This window comes from Talpa europaea (genome assembly GCF_964194135.1).
Source record: "Talpa europaea genome assembly, chromosome: 12".
Taxonomy (NCBI): Eukaryota; Metazoa; Chordata; class Mammalia; order Eulipotyphla; family Talpidae; genus Talpa; species Talpa europaea.
In genome coordinates, this window is record NC_140079.1 from 59,636,319 (window position 1) to 59,652,138 (window position 15,820).

At 36.0% G+C, this 15,820-nt stretch overlaps 1 protein-coding gene across 6 annotated transcripts in view; it reads right to left on the reverse strand.

The window, feature by feature from the left end:
- Positions 1–15,820, reverse strand: part of RABGAP1L (RAB GTPase activating protein 1 like) — a gene marked incomplete at both ends in the record, with an annotated part of 493,888 nt that overhangs the window by 72,489 nt on the left and 405,579 nt on the right. For 2 of the 6 annotated variants that reach the window (XM_084251374.1, XM_084251371.1), the window contains one exon: positions 5,591–5,868. The exons of the other annotated variants lie outside the window; for them this stretch is intronic. In XM_084251374.1, coding sequence (XP_084107500.1) covers positions 5,591–5,701 — 111 coding nt within the window. Of the gene's footprint in view, positions 1–5,590; positions 5,869–15,820 lie in introns of those variants that run through there. 6 annotated transcript variants of the gene reach the window in all.

Below are 15,820 nucleotides of genomic sequence, written 5' to 3' on the forward strand. Positions count from 1 at the left end.
AGCACATGGAATGGCTGATTTTTTTTTTTTTTTATTTTGGCATGCTAGGGGACATCTATGTGCCAACCCAATAAGGAGGAAGTGATTTCAAAATGCTTACCCTCATCTCCCATTTATAGAACAGAGAAACGGTAGCTCCCCAAAAGAGCTCCCTTCCTCTACTGGCAGAGGGCTGTTATTTTGGTATCTGTCAATTAAGAACATATATCCAGACATGGTAGAATAGGTAAGTGGCTTTTTTGTTCATGGACAGAATTCTAACAATTGAACAAACAAGTCTCTTAGAGTGACAGGGTGACCTAGAATTTCTAGATGCAGAACAGGTAAAGGCAGAATGGACCATCTCTTCTATTCAATTGACACCAGAATAATCTTTCCAATGCAAGGTAGGAGGCCTGTAATAATTTTTAACTAATCTCAATCATTTAGATTTTTGGTATAGTTCAGTTGTTACTTTTTCCTAAGTAACAGCAGTGTATCTACCCAGGCAAAAAGTAGCCAACAAGTGTGACTAATCTCTTTATTCACACTGTCATCATCAGGAGTCAACTCCTTTTCTGTTTACCTGCATTGTTGTAATGCCCTTTAAACTTTTTTTTTTCCACATAGGCAGTGTGACACCTCTCAGTCTATTACTGACAGATTATTGCTGTAATAATTGATACATTTACTGAGCAGATGGTTTGGTCTATTGATTCTACGTTATCTTTCTTCTGTCCTGAGGCTGAACCTGATGTCCTCTGGTTCTCTCCAGGGCAGAGGGCTTCAAGTTTCCTGTAGGACTGATATCCTAATCAAACAGAGTAATTCATCACGGTAACTCACCAGTCCATTTTCTCTTTCTGCCCACCCCTTTTATTCTTCCACATCCCTATCACTTATCTACTTACCCCACTCCTTCCTTTAGGGCTTTCTCCAGTTTGAATAGTCCTTTCCTTATTCCAGGGGAGACAATTAGTAAGGGCTTTCACTGTGCTAAATACTTTATAAGTGCTCACATATGATCCTTACAGCCATCCATTGACTGAGTGTTATTTTCTCATTTCCAGATGAAGAAACAGAAGCTTAGAGAAATTCATTTACCAGCAAGTAGACATATAAAACTTGAACAGAGGGCTATGTAGCTTTAAAGTTCCCCAAACAGTCAAGCTCACAGCCTTTGCATAAGTTGTTCTCCCCCTCTATTTCTCCCAGGTCAAAAAGATCTGGCCCCCTTCTACTGTAAGCAAGCACCTGGTCAGCTTTCGAAGCCTAACTGAAATACTTTTGCCTCCTTGGAAGCTTCTCCCACACTGTTCAATCAGTGGTAATTATCTGTTACTTTGTTCCACTGTAAGTTAGCAAATATCAACCCCATAAATATTTATTTTGCTTCTCTCCCTGACTATGAAGTCTTTGTAGAAAAGGATATTCTATTTATATCTGGTGCTTTACAGTAACCCAAACATGTCCGTATTATTACATACTGGCCTCTACTAACACACATTGTAAAGCAATGTTCCTTTCATAACCACTTAATTGATTAAAAGTTGAAATAATTCAACAGAAAATGAATTAATATTTAACTGAAACATCTGAGCTTGCCAGAATATGTATTGGCTATTATGCTTTTTCACTGTTTGAACTTTAAATTACACATCTTGAATTTAAATATATATTCAAATCACCCTTGGGAACGCATAATAAATGTAACAGGTGTGATATTTTCCCCCATTATTAGTTTGAGACCAGTATAACTAGAAATAACTGGAAATGGCAGAGACAGTAGAGAGGAATTCTGGCCAGTCAGAGACAGAGGCTCTGATGCAGGGGCACTTCAGATTCCTACCCTCAGCTTTTCTTATTCCACCGATAAGCACTTCAGATGCTTTTGTATGTTGGGGAGAGTATGGTACAATTTTGCCTCAAAATGTAAGTGAGTGAATAACCAAAGAAAAAAAGTAATTTGTGGGTTTAAGGGGAAACAGGAATACTGTAACCAATAAGGTACCTTTGTAAATGTTTCGGTAGTCATTCTGACTATACCAGATCTTCACCTTACATTGCAACTTATTCATACTTTTTCCATTCTTAAATTCTGCTAATGGTGACTTAGCTTTTGTTTAGTTTAGCTTAGTAAATACAAATTAGTTATTGTGGGCCTCCCTGGTGGCACAGCAGGTTGAGCGCCACACTGTGAAGCTGTCTGTGGCCTCTGCAGAGTGGGTTCGATCCCGGCACACCAGCAAGAATCCCATATGGTGCGGCAGACCTCTCCTGTCATGCCCACTGCTCCCCTTAGCAGTGTATTTCTGTTGTCTGCCTGTTCTGCCTCTGGTGAATGCTCTCACCCTCCCGTGCCTCTGGCTGGTACCCCAGCTCTTGTATAAAAATAAATAAATCTTTTAAAAAAAAATTAGCTAGTGTGTGTGTGTGCGCGCGCATACGTGTGTATGGTTTGGAAGCAAGAGAAGTTATGCTTCACTTCTTTATCCTTTTTTCTTACCTGATTTGTCTAAAGGGATCTGTGTAAAAGGGTCTACAATTTTCATGCACAATCATTCATTTTAACCCTTTAATAAATAAAACCCTTCAGTAAATCTAGGCATATTTTTCAAAATGTGGATCAAGATATTTCCAAAATCAATTTAATTCTCTAATAACCAGTCTTTAAACAATTAGACAGAACACATATAAAGGTGAATACATCACAGGTAGCAACAGTATTGCCTAGTCAAATTTTCTTTGTTTTATGTATCTAAAAGTTTACAATGTATTTTTTACTATGACTCTCCATCAAAAATGTCAAAGAGCCACAGGGCAACTTAGGGACAAGAAAAGACACAGAATCCGCACTAAAAATACTGAACTGAAAGTGATTAAAGAAGCAAGATACCATTATGAAATAGTCCAATTACAGAATATCTAAACAATACTGTATTAAGAAAGTTTCTAAATAAGCTTTGTAATAGTCAAGCTAAAACCCAAAGATGATTTTGTTAGCAAGAATGTAACTTGCAAAAAAATTTTAGAAGAATGTAATCTGCTTTAGAGTACAGTAATAAATCAGGTTGAGAGGCAATTTATTTTATACTGTTAAAATCTCAGTATCTCATCTCAGACAAAACAAAATAATACTATGGAAAGGATAAATATTTTATCTTAGAACACTTTCAGTATAACTTTTCCAGGAAACAAAAACCAAATATTACCTTCAAAAGACTTTGCTGGTCAACTCTAAAATTGTAAATCTTATAAAGAAAACTATGTATCTCCAGAAAGTTGTGTAATTGCACTCAAAACATATTATTTAAAAGTCTGGCATACAGAGCAATTTTTTTGCCCTTGTCATACCTCTGAGGTTTTCCATATTAACAGTTACATTTTATATAAGCTCCGGGGTTGGGAATAAGAATCCTCCATGGGAGGAGCTGAGATTGCATCTAAAGCTAATATATATCAATATATTTTATATTTATATAACCTACAAATGGAAGAATGTTCCTGATAAACACATTAATATTCACTCATTCATTCCTACACATGTGCACATGGACATGTACCACTTAATAATGTTCTGTACTTATGGCCTCCCTGGTGGCACAGGGGTTAAGGACAGACCTATCAAGCCATCGCCAGCCACTGAAGCATGAGTTCGATCCCTAGCCGGCTAGGGAGCTACCCACATGGTGCAGCAGACCTCTCCTGTCTCGCCTGATGCTCCCCTCAGCAGTGTGTTTTGGTACATCTGCCTGTTCGGCTCCCCACTCTCTCTGGTGAATCCTTTCATCCCCGCACCTCTGGCTTACACTCTAGTTTGTGTCTGCATAAATAAGTAAACCTTTAAAAAAAAATAATGTTCTGTACTTAATGAGCATAAGACATTACCTATGACTCAGTCATTGTCCACCTCTCCAGCCTCCTCTGACTTCTACACTGTGCCACTTTATGTCTCTCTGTTTTGTTTCTTCTCCCTTCTGGCCTAGAAAATGCCTACAAGTTTGTGAAGACTCAGCTTATCCACTACAAGAATTCTGACAGGTTCATCAAAAAGATATGAAACAGGATTCTGAATTCTTTGCATCGCTTTTTAAAGTGGAATATTGAGAAATTAGTTGTTAACAAAATTAAAGATTATCCATAACCATGGACTGAGTTGGTGCATGTGTACATGTAATATGTATACATTGTGGTTAAGGGTTGACAATGATCCCCATATAATGTATACAATCATAAAATTAGAAATCATGTAGGAAAAGGATGCAATAGGCTAAATGTTTCTATATTAATAAACACTTGGAGGAAGCATATTTTGGTTTTTTATTTGTTTTGGTTTTGCTCTTTTGGGGAGGGTCCTGCTGATCCTTTTAAACTGCACCTATATCTACAAATGTAGAGAGAATAAATAATCCTATGTATTCATCACCTAGTTTCAACGATTATCAAGATATATGCATCTAGTCTCATCCACATTACCAACTGCTTCTACTGGATCACTGACTCTTTGCAGATCTTTCATATGTAACCATATCAAAACGTATCTCTAAATCATTCATTTTAAGAATCATATGTCATTATTGCATATAAAAATTGAATAACTCTCTTAATATCATTAAGTACACATTTAGTGGTCAAACTTACTCTGTTTATCTTGCAAATTTTTTTTTATAATTTGTTCAATTTAGCATCTAAACAACATTGGACACTGTATCTGGTTGCTATGATCTTTAAATCTTTTAAAATCAATCTATGACTTTCCCCTTTACTTTTTCATTTCAATTTATTATTTTCAGAAATCACCATATTGTTTTATAGGTTCTTAGGACTAAAATAGAAAAGTATGGCTTCAAACCACTAAGATAACTGTTAAGATATACTCTTTCATTCTGATGCTTGTAATTAGTATCATGAAATATTATGAGTAAGTGGTTATTACAACAATAATTAGGAAAGTTTGTTTTAAAAGGTATGGATGGCTGGTATCTTAAAGTCAATAGCTATTACATGAATGATACTGAAAGAGAAGAAACAAACTTGCAAGCACATCATTTTCTATTATTCTAAGACATTTACATTAGCCCTTAAAAGAGTAAATCAACATATATATTAAATGCAAATTAAAATTATACTAGAAGTTATTTTTAAAACAATTCTTCTTAGTAACAATATGAAGACTGAAAGCTATTTAATTTTTTAGATAGTTGACGTTATGGCCTACTGATAAAAATGTCCCACTTCTAAAAGGTTGAGTTACATGTTTGTAAATGTAGGTTGTTCTCATCTAATAATCACATAAATACATACTAGGCAAACACATGAGACAAAATGATACCTGGCACTATAAAATTCCTACCAACCTTTCTACATATGAAAGCAGTATCCTAAGTATGACTCCTAAAACATGTTTAATGTTATACTAATGTATAATAGTGCTTAGTTATGTAAACAGATCACTGAACACCTATAGATCTTGTTGTAACTTATACCACAAAGCCAAAAGTAATGTTTCTATTTTAACTCTCAGGAAGCAATGCCTCAGTTGCTACACGGGTATAACTATCATATCAGAAAAGAGAAACAGCCCCAGAGTAGTGTGCAAAGCACCACCTACCATAGACCTGGGCTTGCTGATGGCCACCAGACTAGTGAGGAAGTCTTCATCGTGCAGCTGGCTGAAAACATGGGCGTCATAGGCTACCATAATGGAGATTTCTTCCATCATCTTGCCAGCTGGTCTTTCCACAGCAGCAGCTGCTGTCCCAGCACCAGACCAGACTATCCAAGGAAAAATCCTACTGCAGCTCAGAGCCAATGCACACACCCACCTGAATGTAAGGGGGTGGAGTATCAAAAATCCAGAAGGAAAAAAAAAAGAAGAAAAAAGCAGCTATCACAGGCTTGTCTAGAACTCACCCCCAATAGGCTAAGGGAGGTCTCTTATCTACGGAGGAAGTGTACACTATAAACACTTTTTGCATTCTTAACAGCAGCTGGAATTTCAGTTTTTGAAAATTGTCCTTAAACTTCAAAAAAAGAAATTTAAAAAGTTTCCTACTGAGGAATGTCTTATAGCAAAACAAACAGAACAAAAACAATCGATTTATAGTCTGTTCTTTGGTAATTAGATTTTTTAAATAGTTTTTCTTCTTCAGTATTATATCAGGAGTTTTCTTCTTGGAACAGGAGTTTTCTTATTGCTTTTTTTTTCCACATTCATATAGAAAATAAATAGATGGCAACCTTTAGTTTTGCAGAATTTATAGAATTCTTGGTGTTGTTAAAAAATAATCTCCTGAAGAATGAAAAAAAAAGTCTTTTCCCCTCAGAGTATTTCTGTTAAAAAAAAAGTGTCACAATATATAAAAATGAAACAGGGAGAGCCATATCAATTAATAATCATTTCCCCTTCTCCCCGTGAAAAAACACAAATATTTTAAACAATTCTTGATTATGAGAATTTAGTTTTCTGTTGTTTTCAGAAAGCAACATTAAGGTTTCACTGCCAAACTGACTATTCTTCTTTGATAGATAAAAGTTCGCTTTATCTTCTATTTTTAAACTTAGTTTTCTTTTAATTTCCCAGAATAAGAGCCAGGTACTCTTGGTGCCTTAACAGCAGAAATTTTTTTTTAAAAGAACAGCTGGAGACCAGAAAGGACCCTGAATATATATGCCTGTATGAAACATCTGAAAGTTGCCCATAATCCTTACATAGTGGCTTAAATTAGCAGGGTATATCAATATAATGTATACTAATATCAAGGGGGAAAGTATTAAGCAAATAAATAAGGAGAGACGACTGACAAAGCTCCTCCAATAGTTGTTTTTCAATATTCCTAATTAAGCTATTTCCTGCTTTTTATATCATTGCTGTTCTATGAGAAACATTGTTTGTTAGAATTAGAAATCAATTTGGCAATGTCTGTCTACAATCAAAGACAGATAGTGGTTGGAGTTTTTAGTCCTAATTACCAACAGCAGTATTATGTTGTTTAACATTTTGCTTTTCAGGAAAAAAAACAAAACTTAGAATGAGATCAGTAGTGTCTATTTTCCCCTTGTCATTCTACATTATCTTCACCTAGATTAACAACATTATTCAAATGGTACCTCATTCCATTTAAAAGTGATTAGGAGAGTTTTGCAATTGCTACAGCATTCTAGATTGAACACACACACAAACAAACACACACACACACACACACACACACACACACACGGAAAGGGACTCCTCATTGCTAGGAAACCGAAACAGGTCTAATAGGCTTATTTAATCAGAAAATGCAATACTTTAAATATATCCTCCTCAAGATTAAAACAGCTTCAAGCTGTGTTTGATCCTTGTTGGATCCAGTAAAGCATTTTTCAATTTTTTCTACAATGCAGCTTTGTCTTAAAATCATTATTTTTGCTAAAGAAAAATTTCTAGCACATTTGTCTTAACATTGACTAACCCAGCAAAAATCAAATAATAATCAGGAGACAAGATATTAATAAGGCCATCAGGCAGTTCATACCTTTCAAATTCCTTCTTATCTTTTCAGATGTACTTTAAAGATAGCGTGAACCTCTTCATGCATTTGCTAGCACCAGAAGGTTTCGATTTAAATTGCAACACCATTTTCTATTTTTTTTTTTTTTTGCTACAGTGACTCAGTGCTTCCACACTGTTATCTGAATAAGGTGCACTGACAAAGACACCTGTTGTGCAAGGTAAAGAAACTGCTTCCCATAATGCCTTACTCCCTGCTGGCAAGCGCCCAGGGACAAACAAGAATTATAACCCCATTCGGGCAGTTGCCTGTGCGCCCTGGAGAGCACATTCAGTGTAACAATAGGTAATCTGGATTAAGAAGAACACTCATAACCCAAGGAAAAAAAAAAAAAAGACTCGGAAGACAGTATCAAATAGTCTAAGTGCCCTGTAAAAACCACAAACATTCAAGAGTGCAAAACTTTTTTAAAAACATAACTAAAGGCTGTAAAAATAGCTTCAGTTTATTTATGTTAAAAAAAAAAGCTTCTTCAAACAATTCAGTTCTTTTAGAATTCCTAGCGCAAGTTGTTAGGTAAACAATTAGGCATTTTAAGTTTCTGATTTATTATCTTAAATAGAAGGATCTGAGTAGTCACACTAACTAGAATTATTAACCACACGTCATTTCTAAATCGAAGAGGTACTGTATTATGGGAATAGTTCATACATTTCTAGAGCAAGTATTCCCTAAGTTTGATAGGTACCCTTCTTTTTTTCTTTTCTGTTACTCTTAAAATAATTCTCCATCCTTCAGTCTGAGAAGGAAAAACTCAAATGTTTCTTTCTTTATACAATGAAATGTACGCCTATGGGTCAAACAAAAAGCATACTTTTTGAAAGCCAATGATCTATTAGAAAAATTGCCCTTGTACTGACTTTTTCTTCTTTTCCTGAAGAGATTTTTCTCCAGCTTCACAAATAACTACAATACCCTCCCAAACACCAGGAACTTTGTACACAATCATGTTTACATACAGAGTTTGCTCCTCACAAGACATCTTTCTTATGCTTGCCTTTTCCCTGGTGAATTGAGTCTCACTACTCCCCCAGGATTGTTTCCACCTGAGTTTCTGCAGTCATCCACTTCACACCATGCAACTCCAATAGGGGGAAAAAAAGACGTGGGGTTGGGAATTACCTGCGATAAAGTGGTGTAGAGAAGACAACACCATTTGCTGCTACGACTTAAAAGCAGAGGATTGTGTATCAAACCAGCAATAGAAAACAAGGCATTGAGTGATATCAGTAGAAGGTCTCCGGTTAGAGCAGAAACTAGTGAGCTGTCTGTCCCAGGCAAGTCATTTAACTCTAGGTTTCAATTTCCTCATGGTCATGCAAATTGAGAGGTATGAAACAGATCAGAGGTTTTCATGTGTGCTCATAAAGGGTAAAAAGCAATTGTGTCCTTTTCCCCCCCTACTAAATAGGCTGATCGGGAGATTTGAAGGTGGAAAAATATTTAAATCTCTATCAGATTAAAAAACAAAGGGTAACATGAATCCCAGATGTTAACAATGTCCTCCCCCGCAACCCTGGGGTGCTATAATGTATCCCAACAAATGCAGTCTCCTCTATACCCTGATTTGGATTTTACTTTATAACATCAACTCTTTTGCCTATAAAAGAGGATTTACTGACAGTTGTTAATATCTGTTATTAGTTACTCTTTACAGTTTTATATTCAGAGGTCAGACTGAATACAACATAATTTTCAAAAGCCTTTCCACAACTCATTAAGATAAAAATTTAACAAATGTTTTCCATGATCGATATTGTTCCAATAGTCATTTTTGAAGGATTATTGCTTTTCAACTAAAACATTTGTGGGTCATAATGAAAGCATATGTGTCTTATAAACCATTCATGGCCCTATTCTGAAGTGTCAAATATTTAGAAACAGCCAAAAAGAAAAATCAAGAAACACCTGAATAAAATGTCAAAATTTTTCTATTTCTCTATTCTCCCCAAATGTAGCAAAGCAAAGAAATTTCATCATGGGTAGTATTTTGTTATCCCCTAGTCAAAGCAACAAATACATTTAAAAACTTCTGTGCCTCATAAAAAAATTATCCCGTGAAAGTCACTGTAAAGCTCTTTTCTCAAGCCTCAGGCTGTACCTGTTGAACATTCTCATCAGGACACCCATAAAATCAGGATAAAGTAGAAAGGAGGACAAGACAACCATGACAGAAATATGGCCTAGAGGGCAGGAAAGCTTCCAACCTCCATACTTGAACAGGCAGTGCTTTGAGAGACTCTGTTCTTCCTTCCCAAGTGACCCTTGTCTAATCACTTGCAAATGTTTTAAAGATGTTCCTAATTCAATACACTCATGTAGTATCCTAGTTTAGTTTTAAGGGAACTTCACAAAATGTTCAGGATGTAGAGAATAATAAGAACAAACTATAAGAAAAAAATTCTACAAGTACTTTCTGAATCATAGATAACCAATATTCCAGGTAGGTTTCTACAAATACTTAAGAGTGTACATAACAAAACCCAAGTGGGCTAAGTTAGGGAACAAAAAATAAAATGAGAATGAGAAACCATAGAGGTATCAATAAGGAACACTTTGCAAAATATTTTGGAATTCGGGATAGTCTAATAACACAGAGTGAATTTTAACAAAGGGAAAAGAACAAAAAGCAAAAGATAAATAAGTAAAAACCTTCATTTATAAAACCAGGTAAAATAAAGAAAACCTTATTCTTGTGTCATATTCCAGCCATTCACCTCATTATCTTCCCTAACTTTCCTAGTAATTGCTAGGCAAATTCAAAACTTCAGAAACAGATCTTTAAAAAAAAAAAAAATCCCAGAGATAGACTAAGAAAAGAAAAAACATGTGGGACATAAATACCTGCTTAACATTTATACTGGGTCTCTTACTCCCTTATTTGCATCTCACTACAAAAAATGAAGGTGAGAAAGATTCCAGATTATGAAAGAGTAGCTTTATCTCTTTTATAATTCAGCTTTTAACCTTATTTGTAACTCCCAAATCCACAGGAAATTGTTAAAAACAAGACAACAGGCCCCAAATGGAGTCACTTATGCTAAACTCCAAGTCACCAAAATGAGACTCAACTACAATTTCAACTCTCCAAACATGTAATCTTAAAGCAGTTGAACAGGAGTCACCTGAATAGCACAAGTTAGGTAATCTGCCTGAGAAACCCCTGCCATCCCATAAAAGAAAGTAACTTGCCACTACCAATATGCTTTTTTTTTTGCTTGTTCCTGCTCCCTTCTGCCTATAAAAGTTCCATTTTGTACAGCTTTTTAGAGCTATTTTCTATCTGCTAGATGGTGGCAAGGTGCAGGGGAACATTCTCCCACCCAACTGCGTTCTTTTCCAGATGGACAAGCAAACAAATTAACATAAGACAGATTAGCAGGAGAAAAAGAACAAATTTAATAACAAACATATGGAGAATTTACATAGCTATAAATTCTAAAGTTAATGGAACAAACAGAGGGTTTATATACAGAGCTAAGGAATGGTATAGGCACCTGAGGCATGAAGAGATTGGTAGGTTCTCACAGGAGGAGGAGGGGATGATGTCATATAACAAAACTTTGTCCTTAGATATCTGCCTTAAAGTTGGCTTAAGGTTTAAGGATATCTGCCTTAATGAAGATTTTTTTCTGATGAATAGGTTATTTCTGGAGGTGATCCTAAATCTAGGTACTTCCCATTGTTTATGTTATGGTAACAGTTTCTCCTGAGGTCTACAAGGTCTCCATTGACTTTAGTTTCATATAACAAGGTGACAAGTATTGGAAAAACCCTATGTGAAGATTTTTGGAGAGACCAATCCACAATTGAATGGCACATGATTCATGAATTACGGCATAAGGTCAAGAAAATCTTTAAATGTATTCAGATGAATTTTTTTTAACATAGTACATTTTTTATTCAAACTTTAAATAACAAAAAATATTGGGGGGTGGGCCTCCCTGGTGGCCTAGGGGTTAAGTCTTAGCACTATCACCATGACTGTCTAAGTACAATGCCCAGCCAGGGAGCTAACCCACATATGGTATAGCAGACATCTCCTGTCTTGCCCGCTGCTCCCCTTAGGAGTGTATTTCAGTAAATCTACCTGCTCTGTTCCACACTCTGCCCCTGTTGAATCCTCTCAACCGCCCACCCCTGCACCTCTGGTCTATACCCCAGTTCTTCTACACAATAAAATATTTTTAAAAAAAATCTGTTGTTGCCAATATTATTTTCAATGGTGAAAAGCTGAAGGCCTTTTCTTTAAGATGGAACAAGACAAAGATGTCCTCTTTCACCACTGCTCTTCAATATAATACTGGAGGTTCTAGCCAGGGCAATAAGACAAGAGAAAGATATACAAGGAATCCAAACAGGGAAAGAAGAAGTAAAACTATCACTATTGCAGATGATATGATAATATATGTAGAGAACCCTAAAAACTCCAAAGAAAAACTACTCAAAATAATCAACCAGTTCAGTAAAATAGCAGGATATAAAATCAACACACAAAAAATCAGTAGCCTTCCTATGCACAATCAATCTGAAGAAGAAGAAATCAAGAAAACCATCCCTTTTATAATTGAAACAAAAATGATCAAACAAACCTAACAAAAGAGGTGAAAGACCTATACAAAGAAAATTATAAAACACTGTTAAAAGAAATAGAAGAAGACACAAAGAAATGGAAAGACATCCCCTGCTCCTGGATTGGAAGAATTAACATTATTAAAGTGTCCATCCTAGGGCCTCCCCTGGTGGCGCAGGTGGTTGAGTGCAGCACTGTGAAGCTGTTGGCAGCCTCTGCAGTGCTGGTTTGATCCCGGCCAGCAGGTAAGGGTCCCACATGGCGCGGCAGTCCTCTCCTGTCTTGCCCGCTGCTCCCCTCAGCAGTGTATTTCATCAGTCTGCTTGTTGTGTTCCTGCTCTGTCTCTGGTGAATCCTCTCACCCTCCCGCGCATCTGGCCTGTATCCTGGTTCTTGTATAAATAAATAAGTAAATCTTTAAAAACAAAAATTCCCATCCTACCAAAAGCAATATACAGATTCAACACTATTCCAATAAAAATCTCAATGACATTCTTCAAAGAAATAGAATAAATACTGATGAAATTCATATGAAACCACAAAAAACCATGAATAGCAGCAAGAGACATTAACCAAAACAGAGAGACACCCCACTGATTGGGAAAAAATCTTTGCACTCCATTCAAGTGATAAGGGACTGATCACAAAGATATATAAAGAACTCACATGGCTTCAACAAAAACAAAATAAACAATCCAGTCAAGAAATGGACAGAAGAACTTGAAAGACATTTCTCCAAAGAGGAAATGCAAATGGCCAACAGGCATATGAAAAAATGTTCAACATCCCTTATAATCAGGGAAATGCAAATCAAAACCACACTGAGATACCACCTTATACCAGTAAGAATGGCACATATCAAAAAAACTAGCAACAACAAATGTTGGCAAGGATGTGGTAAAAAAGGAACTCTCCTGCATGGCTGGTGGGAGTGTAAACTCATCCAACCACTATGAAAAGCTCAGTCTACTAAAAATGGAGCTACCATATGACCTGGCAATTCCACTCCTAGGGATCTACCCAAAGGACACAAAAACATTGATTCAAAAGAACACCTGTACCCCTATGTTTATTGCAGCACTATTTACAATAGGTAAAACCTGGAAACAACCCAAATGTCCAAAAATAGATGACTGAATCAAGAATATGTGGCATATATACACAATGGAATATTATTCAGCAATCAAAAAAGATAAACTCATGCCATTCACAGCAATGTGGATGGAGTTAGAAGGAATTATGCTCAGTGAAGTAAGCCAGAAGGAAAAAGAAAAATATTAGATGGTTTCACTTCTAGCAGGAATACAGGGGAACCAAATAAGACATCAGTGTAAAAAAACAATAGTACAAAACACAACAAAGCAAAAACAGACAATTATAAATCAGAGACATACTGCAGGGGAGGAGGAGGGGCAGGGATCAGAGGGAGGGAAGGAGAAGCAAGGAGCACAGGGGACTGTGGTGATGGAGTATGGGTGCATTGGTGAAGGAAACTCTATGGGGACTACACCTGAGGGGGTGGGGGAAGCAAATATTGTTTTAAAATGAACAATGATGTAAAAAATTTAAAAAACAATTAAAAAATAAAAAATCTGTTGTGTGTGCTCATAAGCACTTACTGATACTTGATGCCACTGAAAATAAGGATGATTTCTGACACATAGGAAGAAGCAGTTCATCTATTCTCACTCTGCACAGTTTACATAACTGAATTATAATTACAAACAGCTTCATCCTAATTTCCCAAGCATTCAAATATTTTTTCTTAAGTTTTGCTAATAAGCACATCAAAGCATTCCACATAGATGATGTTATAGGTTCATTTCTTCCACAAGATCAGAAGGTAGGTTTAGGAACAGCAACAGACCATCAACCTGTTTTCATTTGAGCACCCATTTGTTTCAAGTTATTCTGCAGGACTCCTGACCCAGCCTGGATAACTCCCTTCCCACAGGGCTTTTAGTAGCTCTCTGTAGTAGAAAATACATGGATAGCTTGTAGTGCTGAACCTAGCTAAAATCCTGTAGTAAAAATTTGATGGCATATAAATAAAATCTAAAATTTAAAAATCAACATTTATTAAATACCTATAATAGGCATGAGAAGGGGTTGCAAAATTTGTAATGTAGCAACACATAATCAAATTTTAAATAATGTCTAATACATAGTAAAATTTCATTTATAGTACTAGCAGCTAATATTTAGTAAGTATTCACTATGTTCTAGACATAGGATCTCACTTAATCTTGGTAAGAAGTCAATGAGCTAGGTACTATTATTATCCCCGCTTTAAGATGAGGTAACTAGTGTGTGGAGAAGTTAGTCATTTCATATAGTTCTCACAGGTACAAATGGAACTGTTAGGGTTAAAAGACAGGTGCTTTACACTATTTACAATAGCTAAGCTTTGGAAACAACCCAAATGCCCAAAAATAGATGACTGGATCAAGAAGATGTGGTACATATATACCATGGAATATTACTCAGCATTCAAAAAAGATAAACACATGCAATTTTCAGCAACATGGATGGCGCTGGAAGGGATCATGCTCAGCAAAATAAGCCAGAAAGAAAAAGAAAAATACCAGATGGTCTCACTCATAGCAGGAATCTAGAAAACTTAAATAAGGGACCAGGAAAATGAATAACTATAAGAAAGTGAAAATCAAAATCAACAAAAAACTATGAACCAGAGACATTCTATGGGGGGTAGGGGGTGGGAGGGGAGGGATTGGGGTCAAAATAAGGGGGTTGCGATTGTATGGGGAATATAAAAATAAAATTTATTATTAAAAAAAAAGACAGGTGCTTTAAAGCATGTGCTGTTCATCACTAAGGGATGATAAGGGAAACAAACCTGCCATGTACCAGTCACTACTGCTTCTCAAGCACTGATAGCTCCTTCTCACACACAGTTAGGTAGGTTACAGATTACAATACACTACGCCTGTCAAGTAATGCAATAATAAGTGATACCAGGAATGTAACAGAATGAAGTCTTTTTGTAGACATGGAAAAGATGGACTGGATTTGGATAACAAAGTGAAATAACTTTTTCACAGAGAAAATAAAATTAACCTGACCAGAATGGTGAATTGATGTTGGCTACAAAAGATAGTAAGGTTTCAAAGACAGGTTTGAATTGACCTGTGGGTAGGTATGAATGAGCAGGTCAGCAAATTTGGGAAATGTGTGTAGATCAAAAGTAGTCACTGAAGACTACATGGATTTTTTACCTTTCTAGCCTCCATTTTCATCATCAGAGGGGGGAAGACTAGTACAACAGTTAACACATGGTCTTCAGAATAACCTGGTTTGATTCTTGGTCTGCCATGTACTAGGTGTGTGACTATGAGCGAATAAACTTATATCTGTGAGTTCCTCATCCACAAATGAGGAAATAACAATGACGCTAATATTATCAGGGCTAGTAATATAATGCAGGCACATTAATCTGGCTCTAGAAATTGTTTGACTAATGTTAGTTGCTGTTATATCAACATTTATAAAAATGATATCTGAAAGGGCAGGATCATCATTTTAAATTCCTTTGCTAATCCAAAGATTCTTGAATGTCTAAAGACATACTGGAATTATAATCTTTAAATGGGAGGGTATACAAGATATACAGTATACAAGAGTATACAGTATACAAGAACAGTCATCGCCTCCATTTTTTATTTCCTTGTCCAATTAATAAAAATTCTGGAAGAAG